General features: G+C 32.7%; 1 protein-coding gene across 1 annotated transcript; it reads right to left on the bottom strand.

Annotated features, from left to right (window-relative positions):
• Positions 1–1,201: 1,201 nt before the first annotated feature.
• LOC134696339 (sodium/glucose cotransporter 4-like) lies at positions 1,202–12,679 on the bottom strand. The gene is made up of 14 exons (XM_063558066.1): positions 12,581–12,679; positions 11,899–11,970; positions 11,160–11,264; positions 10,863–10,922; positions 9,840–9,944; positions 8,106–8,211; positions 7,507–7,587; positions 6,484–6,698; positions 5,266–5,401; positions 4,428–4,535; positions 3,511–3,830; positions 2,719–2,940; positions 2,111–2,258; positions 1,202–1,700 (listed from the first exon to the last, which is right to left on the bottom strand). Exons 1-14 carry the CDS (start codon positions 12,656–12,658, stop codon positions 1,492–1,494), a joined length of 1,965 nt encoding a protein of 654 aa, XP_063414136.1. The 5' UTR covers positions 12,659–12,679; the 3' UTR covers positions 1,202–1,491.
• Between the last annotated feature and the right edge of the window lie 1,185 nt (positions 12,680–13,864).

The following is a 13,864-nucleotide window of genomic DNA, read 5'->3' as shown; positions in this document are numbered from 1 at the left end:
TTTTTTTTAATGCTAATACATAGATAAAACCAGAGGATTCCGAAAATCTTGCAAAAATCAAAAAAAGTAGAGGAGATAACATCCTTAAGATTGATAAGCTGGAATTTAATTCACTATATCTCGCCAGTAGAAATGAATCTTTGCACATTGAATGTAAAGGTCTAATATGTGATCTATGTGTAAAGTGGTGGACACCTATTACCACTATTTCCAAGAGTGTACATAGTTCAATGGAAAAAGAATACATTTTGTTGTACATAATTATTATTGAAACTAAAACATGTAAAGTAAGGTACATAAATAGTTAACCTTCACGAACTTAGTATTTATATTGAAGATATACATACAACTTAAGCATACTTTCATATAAATACTTCCTAACAATAATCCTATGTACTGTCTATAGTAAAATGTAAGTTCTAATTATAATGAAAAAGAGAAAACGACGCCCGTAGTTTGTCTTATAAACTCATCATAGTTACCAGGATTACATTTTATATTTACGCCAGACGCGAGTTTCAGGAGACTCATTAGTGACGCTCGAATCAAAAAACCTTATAAAGTACGAAGTTGAAGAGCATTGAGGACCAAATTTTAGGATTTAAAAGTTTTTCCAAATACGTCTAAGGTAATCTATTCCTGAAATAGAAAAGCTTAAGTATTTCAGTAAAGTCAATTTATAAGTATGACCATATCAATGAAAATTCATGTCAGCACAGTGCGGACTACCGGGCTAGTGATACCCTCGGGGAATAAAACTTAACCAGCAGTGGCATCGACCCAGTGGTTGTAAATATAAATAGCCGTATTGATAAAATAGAAAAAAAAGCAGTTTATGGAAAACTCAGTTTTATAAATATATTTTCAACCTATTATTTTTGTTTTCTAGTGCTTTCCACTAGTGAATAATATTAAATACAATTATTAAACAAGAAAACAAAGAATTACGACCTGCAAGTTAAATGCAATTTATTGACCGTTATGTGTATAATAGTCTGTATCATGGACATATCAATTAATAGTGTAGTTTGTTTGTGGTGGTTTAAATGAGAATGTCTGGTAATTCTATTTTAAAAAAAATCTTGTTATAGAACACGATACCACTGACTTTTACGGGCTGATATGATAATAAAAGAGGAAATCCTTCATTTATCGAGATCTGTCAAAACTATTCTTTATTTCAAAATAAATATTTCCGATATAAAAACAAGACACATAAGCAGCCGTATGTTACACGTACATGTGTGATCAAATGTTTTATACATTTACAGCAATTCTCGCCATTGACTGCTTAAATATTGTAGTTATTGTCAGTGAAACCATGCTATCCTTTATGCAGTTCTTGTAATTAGTGCCACACTGCAATAAATACTGTAGCTTTTTTTTCAGTGCAACACTACTAAAAATACTATAGTTCTTGTCAGTGAAATATCAATGCTGTACAGCATGTCAGTGAAACTGCTATATTACTGCTATATTACTGGAGTCCTTTCAGTGAAACGCTGCTATGAGAACTGTTGTTCCTATTATAATTAACACAGCTGTGCAGTTTAGTATTCGTCTATTCCTTGTTTTCTCTGATAGGGAGGTCATCTTTTTTCTCAGTAAACATTTTTCCTCAGGAGATAATTTAGATTTTGGTTCCTTTATAGTACCACATATCCAATCTTTGCATTTCTGTAGCATTTGACATTTTCCATCTGTTTTAAAAATACGGATATTAATGCTTTCATTAAATATAATTAGGTTAAATTGCATAGCGATACTCGTAAAAAGATCTTTACTTACTCGTATACTTTGTATCCGTTACAGATGTGGTAAACGAATGTATTGTCTACAATAAAATTTGTTAAAGTATACATTTTTAATGAATAAGGTTGAGGCATTATCAAAAGGAAGGTTCAACCATCGACATGGACGAATACATCTTATGGTGCTCGTAGTAACTGACAGTTGACTTTTTAAGTGGTGTAAAATGAACGTGCAATTTGGAGAGTTTCCAACTTACGGCATTGAACTTTCATACTCTTTTTGGATTTGCAATATCAAATTTAAAAAAAACCCATTAAAATGTCTCCAATGTAAAAAAAATCCTATGATTGATACCTACTTTTCAATGTTTCAGAGGATTGTCTTTGGTCATTTTCAGAGGATTGTCTTTGTTCATTTTCAGAATCAAACCCCAAATCCTCTTCCTCATCAGAAGATAATTCAGGTTCATCCTCATCGTTTCTGGTCCACCATGTTACTCTTTTCAGCTATATAAAAAAGACGAATTTATTGGATTTACTTATAATAGTAGGTTTGACATTATTGAACATTATTTTGAAAGATCCTTTAACGTTAGTACAATGTATTTAAAAGAAAGTACCTGTAAAATTATTTGTGAGTCTGTAACTTGTCGCTTGAAAATCTTATGCAGCTAGATTATAGTTTAGTGAATTTGGAAATTATTCAATTTGTTTCTTTTCTTATTAGTGTAAATACTGATACAAGTATATCATTTTTATTTCAAAAAATAAATATCTGAAATTTGGCCACAGGTGCTTTTATCAATTTTAATCAACAACCATCCAATCACACATTGACATAGATAAAGACTACCGACTTCATGATTTCAACTTAAGAATGTGATTTGTAGTAACATTTGACTATCAAAGAGTCTTTTTTACATAACATAAGTTTCTACGTTTCTATAAAAAAGGTCTGTGCAACTACCTTTCTATCTGGTCTTGGTTCAGTAAACATGCTAATAATAATCATTGCTCCTGTTGTGACTAAACCTAATATTGCTGCAAAATGTAGAAAATCTACTTTGCTCACTACTGCTGGGCGGTTGTCTGGATCTCCACTACCACAGAGAGGTGCACGAAAGGAAAAATCTAAGACCATCCTTATTATTCCAACAATAAGTCCAAGAATTAGTCCCCAAAAGGCTCCCTGAAACAAATGATATAACTATTTATGTTTATATATTAGACAAACATACCTGTTACAGTGTCGATTGGTGTAAACTGTAACAGTAGATATATAAGTACATGTACGCATCGATTGATCTGTTCGACGTTCTCAAATCCATCATCTCTAAGAAAGAACTCACATTCACACAGGTTCTTTACAAGAGTAACAAAGCAGACATGATCTACAGAATAATATGTTGTAAACTTCGTTTATCCCCATAGTTTTGTGTCATATACAAAAAAAACAAAATATTTACGACATACACAGCTAATCTTGCATAGGTTCTATTTCTGATGGCTTACTTTATATTCAATTTTGTTTTGATCTTGATCATGACTGTCATGCTTTAAAGTATGTAATTTTTAGTAACAAGTAAAATAAAATAAAAATACTGAACTCCGGGGAAATTTCAAAACAGAAAGTTCCTAATAAAATCGCAAAATTAAACGCACAAATACATCAAATGAATAATAAAAATACTGTCATATTCCTCTCCTGAAACAGGCATTTTCTATAGTAGACGGTTATTATTTACCAGGAGCAAATTACCTGTTCTGTTAATCTCTTCCAGAACAAACCCAAGACAAACAGAACACACATCGGTGGTATCAGGTAAGATCTGATCGCTTGCATGTAAAACCAAATGATTCCTGCCTCCGCCGACTTTAATATCGGGAGCCATAACACGCTTAGTACGACAAGTACTAGAACTGTTAGTCTTCCTACAATCATCAGTTCGGATTGTGGTGCTTGCTTTCGGAATTGTCTCCAAATGTCCATGGTCATAATAGAACTACCACTATTCAATATAGATGTCATCGAACTCATTAACGCTGCTAACAGTGCTGCCAACATTAGTCCTCGAAGTCCTTCAAAACACAGCAAATACATGTACTACACGAAATGCTCATAATGAAAAGTAACAAAACAGAAATACCAAACTCAAAGGGAAATAAAACAAAAAGTCCAATATTGAATATCAAAATCAGAAGATTTATCACATCAAACAATTGTCATATTACTGACTTAATTTTCCTCAGTTTTAGTTTGTACCCCGATTTTGTTTTTTGTCCATGGATTTATGAGTTTTAAACAGCAGTATACTACTGTTGCTAACGATATTTCCACAGAATTGATGATATTATGTAAAAGATGTACCCCAAAAAAGGGTATGCATAAACATCGTAACTTCTAATTTTTCGAACAATTTGTTACATGCCGTGGTTATAAAAAGACACAAAAACTTTAACATATCTAGAGCAAATTAAATGAGCTCACTATCTTTTTACTATGTTTGTGTTGGTCACTCTTTATTGTTTTCTCTTTTTGTAATATTTTGAAAAATTGTATTTCGACTTCAAATGTTGGCCATGCTGCTATATCTCTTTCTTTAATAAATTTAGTTTGATTGAAATCCATGTATAACCTTACGTTTGTGTTTATCATAGTATTAACAAATATATTACCTTTTGGTAGTAGTCTGATGACTAACACTGGATACGCAAAGTTACTGCATCCTGCTTTGTTATTACAGAATTCCTCACAGGATTTAGGATCAGCACAGGCTATGTCATCTAAATAATAACATGATTTAGGATCAGAACAGGCTAAGTCATCTAAATAATAAGTCTATGATTATACCAAAAGAAAATGTTATGTAGAAAAACGTCCAAATAAAAATGAGAATGGAAATGGGGAATGCGTCAAAGAGAAAACAACCCGACCATAGAAAAAACAGCAGAAGGTCACCAACAGGTCTTCAATGTCATGAATGTAGCGAGAAATTCCAGCACCCGGAGGCGTCCTTCAGCTGGCCCTAAACAAGTATATATTTGTTCAGTGATAATGAACGACATACCAATTTCCAAATTGTACACAAGAAACTGCACAGATTTTAGATTTAAGTTTAATGTTGAAGAATTGTATATTCTTATAACAGCAACAAACAACGTTTCATAACATAACTTAATTATTTACTTCGTATTGATTCTTGATATTTATTGTTTTGAATATTTATCCCTATTTTGTCATTTGCTAGCATGTTATCTCCAAGTTATATTATTAATGGGATTATCATTAATAGAAATCAATTACTTTTCTTTTTATTCATAAGTATAATACTGTTTTGAAATCTACGTCAATAAATTTTTATCTGTATATTCATTATAAAATTGAGAATGGAAATGGGGAATGTGTCAAAGAGACAACAACACGACCATAGAGCAGACAAAAGCCGAAGGCCACCAATGGGTCAATTTTATATAAAGTCTATATTATTTTCGAGATTGTCTATCTGCTGCTAACCTGTGTATAGTATTCTACTGATCATTCCGGGGATTATAAATAATAATAATCCGGTCAATTTTAATACAGATGCAAACAATGTTGCCGCTTTAGCATGCACCATATTCTTTGCCGAAAGAGTTCTTTGTACAATCAACTGAAATGATATAAGACTTCAGATGAGGGGTTATATTCTTTTGCGATATCATATTACAGTCAATATAAAGCTAAAAAAGAAGCGAAAGATACAACAGGGACATTCAAATCATTAGTCGAAACTAAACTGACAACGCCATATCTACAGAGAAACATAGATTAAAAAATTGTATACAAAACATAAAACACTTAGCACTGAGCAAAGCAAACACCCACTAAAATCCGGGGGTGATATATGGTGTTTCAAATGGGTAATTATATCTTGCTCAACAAGTTGAAATATATGTACACACCCGGTGAAGTCTAGTTTAGTATGTCATTTGGGGACGGGGTTATACTGACGACAATTTGAACATATTCTTCGTCATCTATGAAACAGATGACCCATAACGGTCAACCAACTGATGGCGTTCGTAAAATGGATAAAGGGATGGTTTCAACTCCACCACTTGGAACTCTTGATGTGTTGGCTTCCTTGTGAGTAGCAATCCCTTTATCAAGGAAATCGCGATAGGAAATATAAGCCATAGAGTATCGTTTCAACTAGTTGAGTTATACATGTACTTCGTTTGCAGGCGCTGCTTCAATGTGCTACATGAAAACAGAACGTTTACACTTGAGAAGATAAATTTATTTAATTTGTCGCAATGGTTTGCTTTCAAATGACCCGCAACTTCTAGATGTTAGTAGAGATATGTGTATTCAAAATAGATGAAGAATACCACTAACTGCTTTTCTTTCTTCCTAAGAAATTCGCATATGAAGTCAGTCTCATATGAATAACTTAACAAGACGACAAAAAGAAGAGAACAGTTGGTTTCCATTGGAATACTGATTGTTTGTAAAAAAAACACGTCCTCTCAAGTTGTTTTATTGGCAAGATATTCACAAAAGCACAACTCCTTATATTGCATACAAACGATTTGCTTGAAATTCAAAATATAAAAGCATGAGCTCCTTTTGTACGGTGGTATCATTAATGTTATTTTGTAGTTAGTTAAGGACACAATACAAAAATGTGTGTACTTTAAAAAGACTAACAGATTGTGACACTTTAATAAAATAGATTATTATTATTATTACCTGATCCTGGCTCCATACATATAGTCCCAAGAACGATAATCCTGAAAATGCACCAGTCCATGGAATATCGCCGGAAACTGGACTTCTGAGGATGTGAAACGAATCCTCACGTGGTTTACTACATTCCTGATAAGATTGGTTGTTGAAAGTTTGATTGGCGATACTTGTCATGTACTTAGCTGTCATACCACTCCAACCACCGACCTCGTTCAGACCTGTTTAGAATGTCACTTATCAAATTATGGTGATGTTTATTTTCGGTCAAATGTGTTACACTAACAAGTTCAACTTAAATTTTTCAGTTCTTCCTACTTATGTTAAAAGGATTTTGCACATTTTAAAATAGAACTAGACGTGTGGTCTGTCAATTGTAACCATGCTTGTGTGTGTGTTGTTAAGGAATGGCTAGAGTTTTCAATTTACTGTAAATGAAGGCATGTCTATTTGTTGTCTCAAAAAATGTTATTGTTCATATCAAATAGCTGACAAGATTAAGTCTCTTATTGAATTGTTTTGTTTGTTTACTGCATACTATTGTTGGGAGTAATCTTTTAAATATGTTTTTTCAGTAAAAATCACCGAAATACTGTGATATAATTATACTCTGTCAATTTTGTATCGAGACACGCACAAATAACACGTGTGACTAGATTTTTTCATTTCACTTATATGTATACAATATACGAGTTTTACCAGCTTCAAATAAGAGATGTTCAATTGTCAAAGGATTATGAATTATTTGACATGTATGCGTTCATATCAACATATATTATTTATAACATTAAATTGCTGACAACTTTTTTTCTGTCATTTCATTTTGTCACTTTGTTTTTGACATAATTACTGCTGACAATGATTCCAGTAGCGAACGAGTTAGAGTAGTCAAGCCAGAGAAAGGACACACACTCACTATGTGCAGCTGCAGATGAAGCCTCAAGGGGATAAGCTTTACCATCTTTACGTATAACATGTTAAGTAGTATCACCTGATTGTTGTCAGTATTATGTCTTTGAATATTCTTACCCATGACTGCTAATATTGTAGCACTGATAAGAAGAACTGCTGATTGTAAGGTGTCTGTGTAAATAACGGACGCTAAACCACCTGAAGAGATAATATACAATTACTTATATGGAAGTTGTTGAACTTTGGTCAGAAGCATAATTAATGTAATCAACTGCAACGATCCTTTATCTTTGTTGTTTCTTGTTAGAAAACTTTCATTTTGTTTTGGATTTTGTATTTTCTACGGATATTTTGTTTGATGATTGAGAATGATGTAGTTATCTTTTCTTTATTTTTCTTCTTAACAATTTCATACGAAATGGCAATTAAGCAATAGAAATTTGAAAGGCTATGGACGTTTGGGCTGTGTAATATATAAAGATAACTTCGTTTACATGGTGATGGATTTGTCCGCATGCTATATATTACTGTTATATATTATAATAATTACGTATACTGATTTTATGAGTGCCCCGTGTGTATGGGTTATGGTGCAAATAAGAAGTATGCTATAGAAGCGAAGCATAAAAAAAATGGAAATGTTAATACACTTGAGAGCAATAATTATACTGTTTTGGGTACGCATTCTCATAGCACAAGTATGTATAATAACTTACCTACAACTGTAAATATAGCTGTAACAATCAATATCAGGACAACACATAAATACATATTCCATTTCAAAATCTGTTGCAGAAATATGGCGCCCGAGTATATTTCTATCTGAAAAAAACGTTCATGTTTTATTTGATGGATAATAATATTTATCTTACCTCCTATACATTTCTAAGAATATGATTGTTTAAAAGCGTCCGCGTGGAGACCGTATATATTTCATATTAGGTTAGTAGGGAGGTGGGCTTATTTCATACACGGTTAGTAGTGGTGTTACGTCCCTTTATATTTCAAATAAGGTTAGAAGGGGCAGAGATAATTTCATACACGGTTAGAAGTGGTGTTATGTCCCTTTAACAAAACGGTACTGGAAACAAATCTTAAAGGTTTCAACAGACACAAAAGTTGATGATTAAATTCATAAAACACATTTAAACCTAACAAGTTGTTTTTGTTTGCATTTGTTTTTGTAGGATCAATGAAAGTAGCTTCTTAATGCTTGCCTTTCTTTATCTAACAGTATTAAAGACTCATTTTTATAGGTCATTAATATAAATTTCACACGTTAAGCTAGCCGGTAAGATAAATTCGTATATAAAATCATATTCAAAACAGTGTGGTCCTGGCCATTGATTGACGACCTAAATTATCCCATTGACTGGGACAGATTAAGTGAACGTTTGTCGGTAACGACCATTGCTCACTTTTTACTTATTATAGAATTTAAACTGTGGGGTAACCAAAGGTTCTTAACGCCTTTAATAATAAAATAATTCGAAAAAATATTCAGAATAACCTTTATGTTTTTATTTATATTATTGATATAAATCAACACATCGTATTATTCCGGATTAGTTTTTCGAATTGCTTTATTTAGGTGTTGAGAACCTTTGGTGACCCCACAGATTCAGTGTCTTTAACAAGTACATAGTGAGCAGTGATTGTTACCGACAAACGTTCACCTTATCTGTCCCAGTCAATGGGATAATTTAGGTCGTCAATCAATGGCCAGGACCACACTGTTTTGAATATGATTCTATAGGGTCAGTAAATTCCATATGGAGTGATAACGAAGCTCGAATCCCCATATGGAATTTATTGACCCCAAATATACCGTATTACGTCACTAGCACATTATGTTACTAAAAGGATGTTTAAATAATAATTGTATTTTGAATTATTTCGAGTGAAATATGTGCATGCTTAGCAAAAAACATCTAAATCTATGACAAAAGAGGGTCGAAAGATACCAGAGGGACATCCAAACTCATCAATTGAAAATAAACTGACAACGCTATTGGTAAACATGCAAGGGAAAAGACAAACAGACAAATAAAAGTACACAAAACACAACATAGAAAACTAAAGACTACGCAACACGAACCCCATAAAAAAACTGGGGGTGATCTCAGGTGATCTCAAATAAAAATGAGAATGGAAATGGGGAATCTATCAAAAAGACAACAACCAGACCATAGCACAGACAACAGCAGAAGGTCACCAACAGGTCTTCAAATGCGGAGGCGTCCTTCAGCTGGTCAAATACCTATTTCTTTTTGTGTTTTCCCTCCATGTCTTTGTGTAATTTGTTCAATGGTTTTTGTTATGATTAGTGATGTTTCATAGAGACAGTGGCTGAACATGACTAAACCGATGATGTATAAAAGTCAACATTCGAGTTGGATCTCAAAAGTTGGATACCACAACCTTGGGAGTATTTTATAACATGTTCTTACCGAGATGTTAAAAAGAATAAATCCTATTAACGCAAAGAACGACGAAAACATCCTTATTCTCTTCCCGCCAAATCGTTTCCGCAAATACTCTGGCATCGTAAAAACCTTAAAAACAAAATCAAATTGCAAAAGAAGTATGTCAGATATCAATGAAAGTAAAGAAAAAAAAAATCATTTGATAGGACATATAAACATGATAAGAAAGTGAACGATAAGTGTTAGCCAAAGTTCCATTCGCCTTTTCTCGTATATAATAAAACAAAATGCAACTTATCAACGAGTTTGTATTTGTCATGAGGAACATAATGGATGTCGCTTTAGGACTAGTAATTGAGAAGCCTTTTAGAACAACTAAGTTTAGTCCCGTTCTTGTAGATTAAGTAAATGAAAACAACACGTTATAAATTTATTGGAGGTGCTTTTCTGGATCTATCGACATAAGGAACGCTCAATGCCAAATATTTGAAACCAAGGCTGAATAAGAACCGAAACAGTTAAGGAGCTCTACGACCAAAAAGGACATACAAAATCCAAATCCATCCAACTTAAATAAAGGTTTGTGAGTTTTTCAGTGATAAGTGTTCTTGTGTATATTTGTGCTTTATTTCTGACACGTAGTGTTGTCATTTTATCAATATTTTGTAACATTTCTATATTAGCGGGAGGTTTGGTTAGCCACAAATCCAGGTGCCTTGGTTTACATGTAATAAGTGTTACAAATTTTTGACACTTGAATGTTGCTGCAAAACGCAATTTGATTCAATAAAGGATTGAAATTCCTTATATTTGAGATTTCAATGTAAGCTACATGCACATATATGAAAACTGTGGAATTTCTTTTTGAGTGCAAAACGATAGATTTTGAAATTCTTACACCAATGTACCATATTTAATTAATGCACACTCAAAATAATTGCTTTATCGTTATCAAAAAGCACATTTAAAATTGCAATGAACTATATCTAAGGTATTTTTAATGTCCTGTTTTCTGTTGGCATATACTGAGTATATAAGATAGCTTACCCCAGACGAAATATAAACCGGTAGAAACACCCATCCGAGTGCTACCAAGAAATATACCGCCTAAAATGAGATCCAATAAACTATCATTAATAAAATAAATATAATATAAATGATACAAAAAAAACCGATTACATTATTGAAGTGTAGGAAACATTTTTAAGCCATATATTTTACACTGAAATTGAACTAGCTATGTGGGTTTTAAAATATTGTATATTTCAATAACTATAGTCACTAACATAAGAAGCTTTTCTTGTAAAATCCACCTGCATAGACATTTAAAAACGTCATACTTACAATCCATTCATAAATAGTGACAGCCAACCCCGAAGCAGCAGCTGTGCCAGCTAAACCAATGAACATTGGAGCTCCTATGTTACTGGCATAGATTGATGCACCAACCTAATTGTAAAAGTCGTATTCAATGAAGCTTTTTAAAAGAACTATATGTAATACAAAAACAAAATATATAAGGACATTTTTTACAAATATTAAAACAGAACCATAAAACTCATCCACATTCATTTTACATTTAAAAATGATCTGATTAACACCAAGTCCGGATTTTCAAAACAAGGGGGTTACCAGTTATAATTCAAGTAAGTGTTAAATTGAAAAAAAAGGGGGGGGGGGTCTACTCATCTGTCCAAATTCAAATGCATTGATCGTAAAATAAAGGGGAGCTCCGCCACTGCAAATACCCTAGCTAAGAGGCGCATAATTACAACATGGATTTCAAGTACTAGTATTGGTTTCAGTTTGAACCTATTGTATTGTCTAAATATACAATAGGATTAGATACAAGTTATAACAACTTAAGACAATCCTCTCCATATAAGTACAATATACAAAAGTTCAAGATGACAGCAAACAGTATTGGTAAACATTACAAATAAAGTACGACTTCAGTTTAAGATATTTGTATTCTGATTTATTTACAAACAACACCAGCGCCAATACAGGCTTATGATACTTGACTTTAAAACTTATACGTCCCATTTGATGGGATTATGCATCTCTCCTACTTTGTACTCACGGGAATCCAGTGCATTGATTTTCCCGCCAAAAAGTATCCTGTTGTGTTGCCTCTGTTTGGACGACATGTTGACTAAAATCACACAATTATAAAATCTGCATAAAAATCTATGAATATATGTACAAAATCAATATCTTCTTAAAACTTATCAGGTTTATTTCGATTGATTTTTTACATTTTACGAATTGTTCAAACATTTGTTGCTGCATAGTGGAATTGGCTTATTGGCAGAATTTAGGATTTTCAGTATTTTGAAATCAATACAGCATAAGCTAAATACAATCGCAAATACAAGTGATTGTCTTGTGCTTTTTATGTTATACTAGGTGTTCTAGTTGTATCTGCAAATTTTATTCGCAACTAGTCTACATTGTAGTTCATGTACTAAGGACATCAGAGTTTCCTATATGACTCATGTGTTTACATTTTTCTATAGTTAAATACCCTAAAGTAAAATCCTAAAGTATATACTCATCAATAACTGTCATATACCTACATCACCTTACATTCAGATCAAACTCTATGTTTTAGGTCAGAAATCTTAGGTACTACAAACACGACACTAGAGGTTAATTTCTATATCTATCGATTCTTTTAGACCCAATAATTGTACACAGTACTTTTCAAATGTAAAAAACAAACGTAAAGTACATGTTATTTTCAGGGACGAAATTTCACTTACCCAAATTCCGACACATAAAACTGCAATAAAATAGATCCCTATAACAACATAGTCGACGGTATCTAGACTGTCTGTCATTGTTCAAGGTTTCTATATTCTGATAAGATGAACATTGAGGATTAAATTGATTAGATAGAGCTGGGAGATCTTGTGAGAATATGAACAGTGGTTTAAATATAGAAACTTGAACCAATTTGGGAAATAATAAAAATATTTTAAAAATAAGTTCTTTTAAAGGTTTCAAGGTCAAATGAAAGTATCGGACACTGACTGCCCTACTGACTTTAGCCTTTCTAGTTAATGCTGATATTTGTATTTTAACATAGACTGATAAAAGATAGGACTACTGCTATCTATGTTACCTTGATGAGTGCTGTTTATAGGTACCAGTCGCCAAATTATATTGGAATTATATACTGGTATACTTTGTGTGGTTTAAGACTATTGGAAAACAAAAATAACTATCGATGGGTCTTTAGTTGACACAGACGCTGCACACACAAACAATATAAACATGTTTTAAGAAAACTAGCTTGTCCAAATGATTTACATTAAGATGTGTGCTATAAAACGAAAAGAACGGCAATGATGAAAATCTGAATTTCTAAACCGCTACAGGTAAAAACATTGAACCCATATTCTATTTTCACTGAATATAAATAACTAAGGCCGTGTTCACATTGACCTAAATTCGGTGTTGTGTTAATGTAACTCACACGTAAACTAAACACAATTGCGTTCCCATTGATAAAACTCAATGTTTACATGTAGTTTAAATTACGTTTTATCTACACACAGTCGATAGTCAATGTAGGCCTTGTGTAGGTTAAGTGTACACAAAACTAGGCATTTAGGACATTAGTTTTACCGTGTATATATTTAAGGAGGAAATTATTTTTGAGTAAAATTGATATTTTTGATAATTATTAGTATCTATAGTTCTTTACAGAAATTATTGTCTAAATTTTACAGATTGTTTTTTGTTAAAAAAAATTAACGTCCTTTATTAACCCCTGATCAAGACTTAAAGCCGCATCATTTCCGAACCCATAAGGCAGCAACCAATTGATTTTCGGGGGGGGGGGGGCTTTTATAGTTGAGTAGAAAACATAAAGGCAAGGGGGTTGGGGTGGTGAGCTATGGAAACAAAAAATGTGTCCAGTTTTGGGCCCTGAAAAAACATTTGTTTGTTTCACCCTCAGCTGCCATTATATATAATGCTAAAATTGATTTCGACTTGTCACCAAAATTTGTCCTGAAAAAAAATAATAGCCCACGCCACCT

This window comes from Mytilus trossulus, chromosome 14, assembly GCF_036588685.1.
Source record: "Mytilus trossulus isolate FHL-02 chromosome 14, PNRI_Mtr1.1.1.hap1, whole genome shotgun sequence".
NCBI classification, from domain to species: domain Eukaryota; kingdom Metazoa; phylum Mollusca; class Bivalvia; order Mytilida; family Mytilidae; genus Mytilus; species Mytilus trossulus.
Note: the sequence above shows the minus strand (reverse complement) of the source record. Positions and strands in the feature narration are given on the sequence as shown.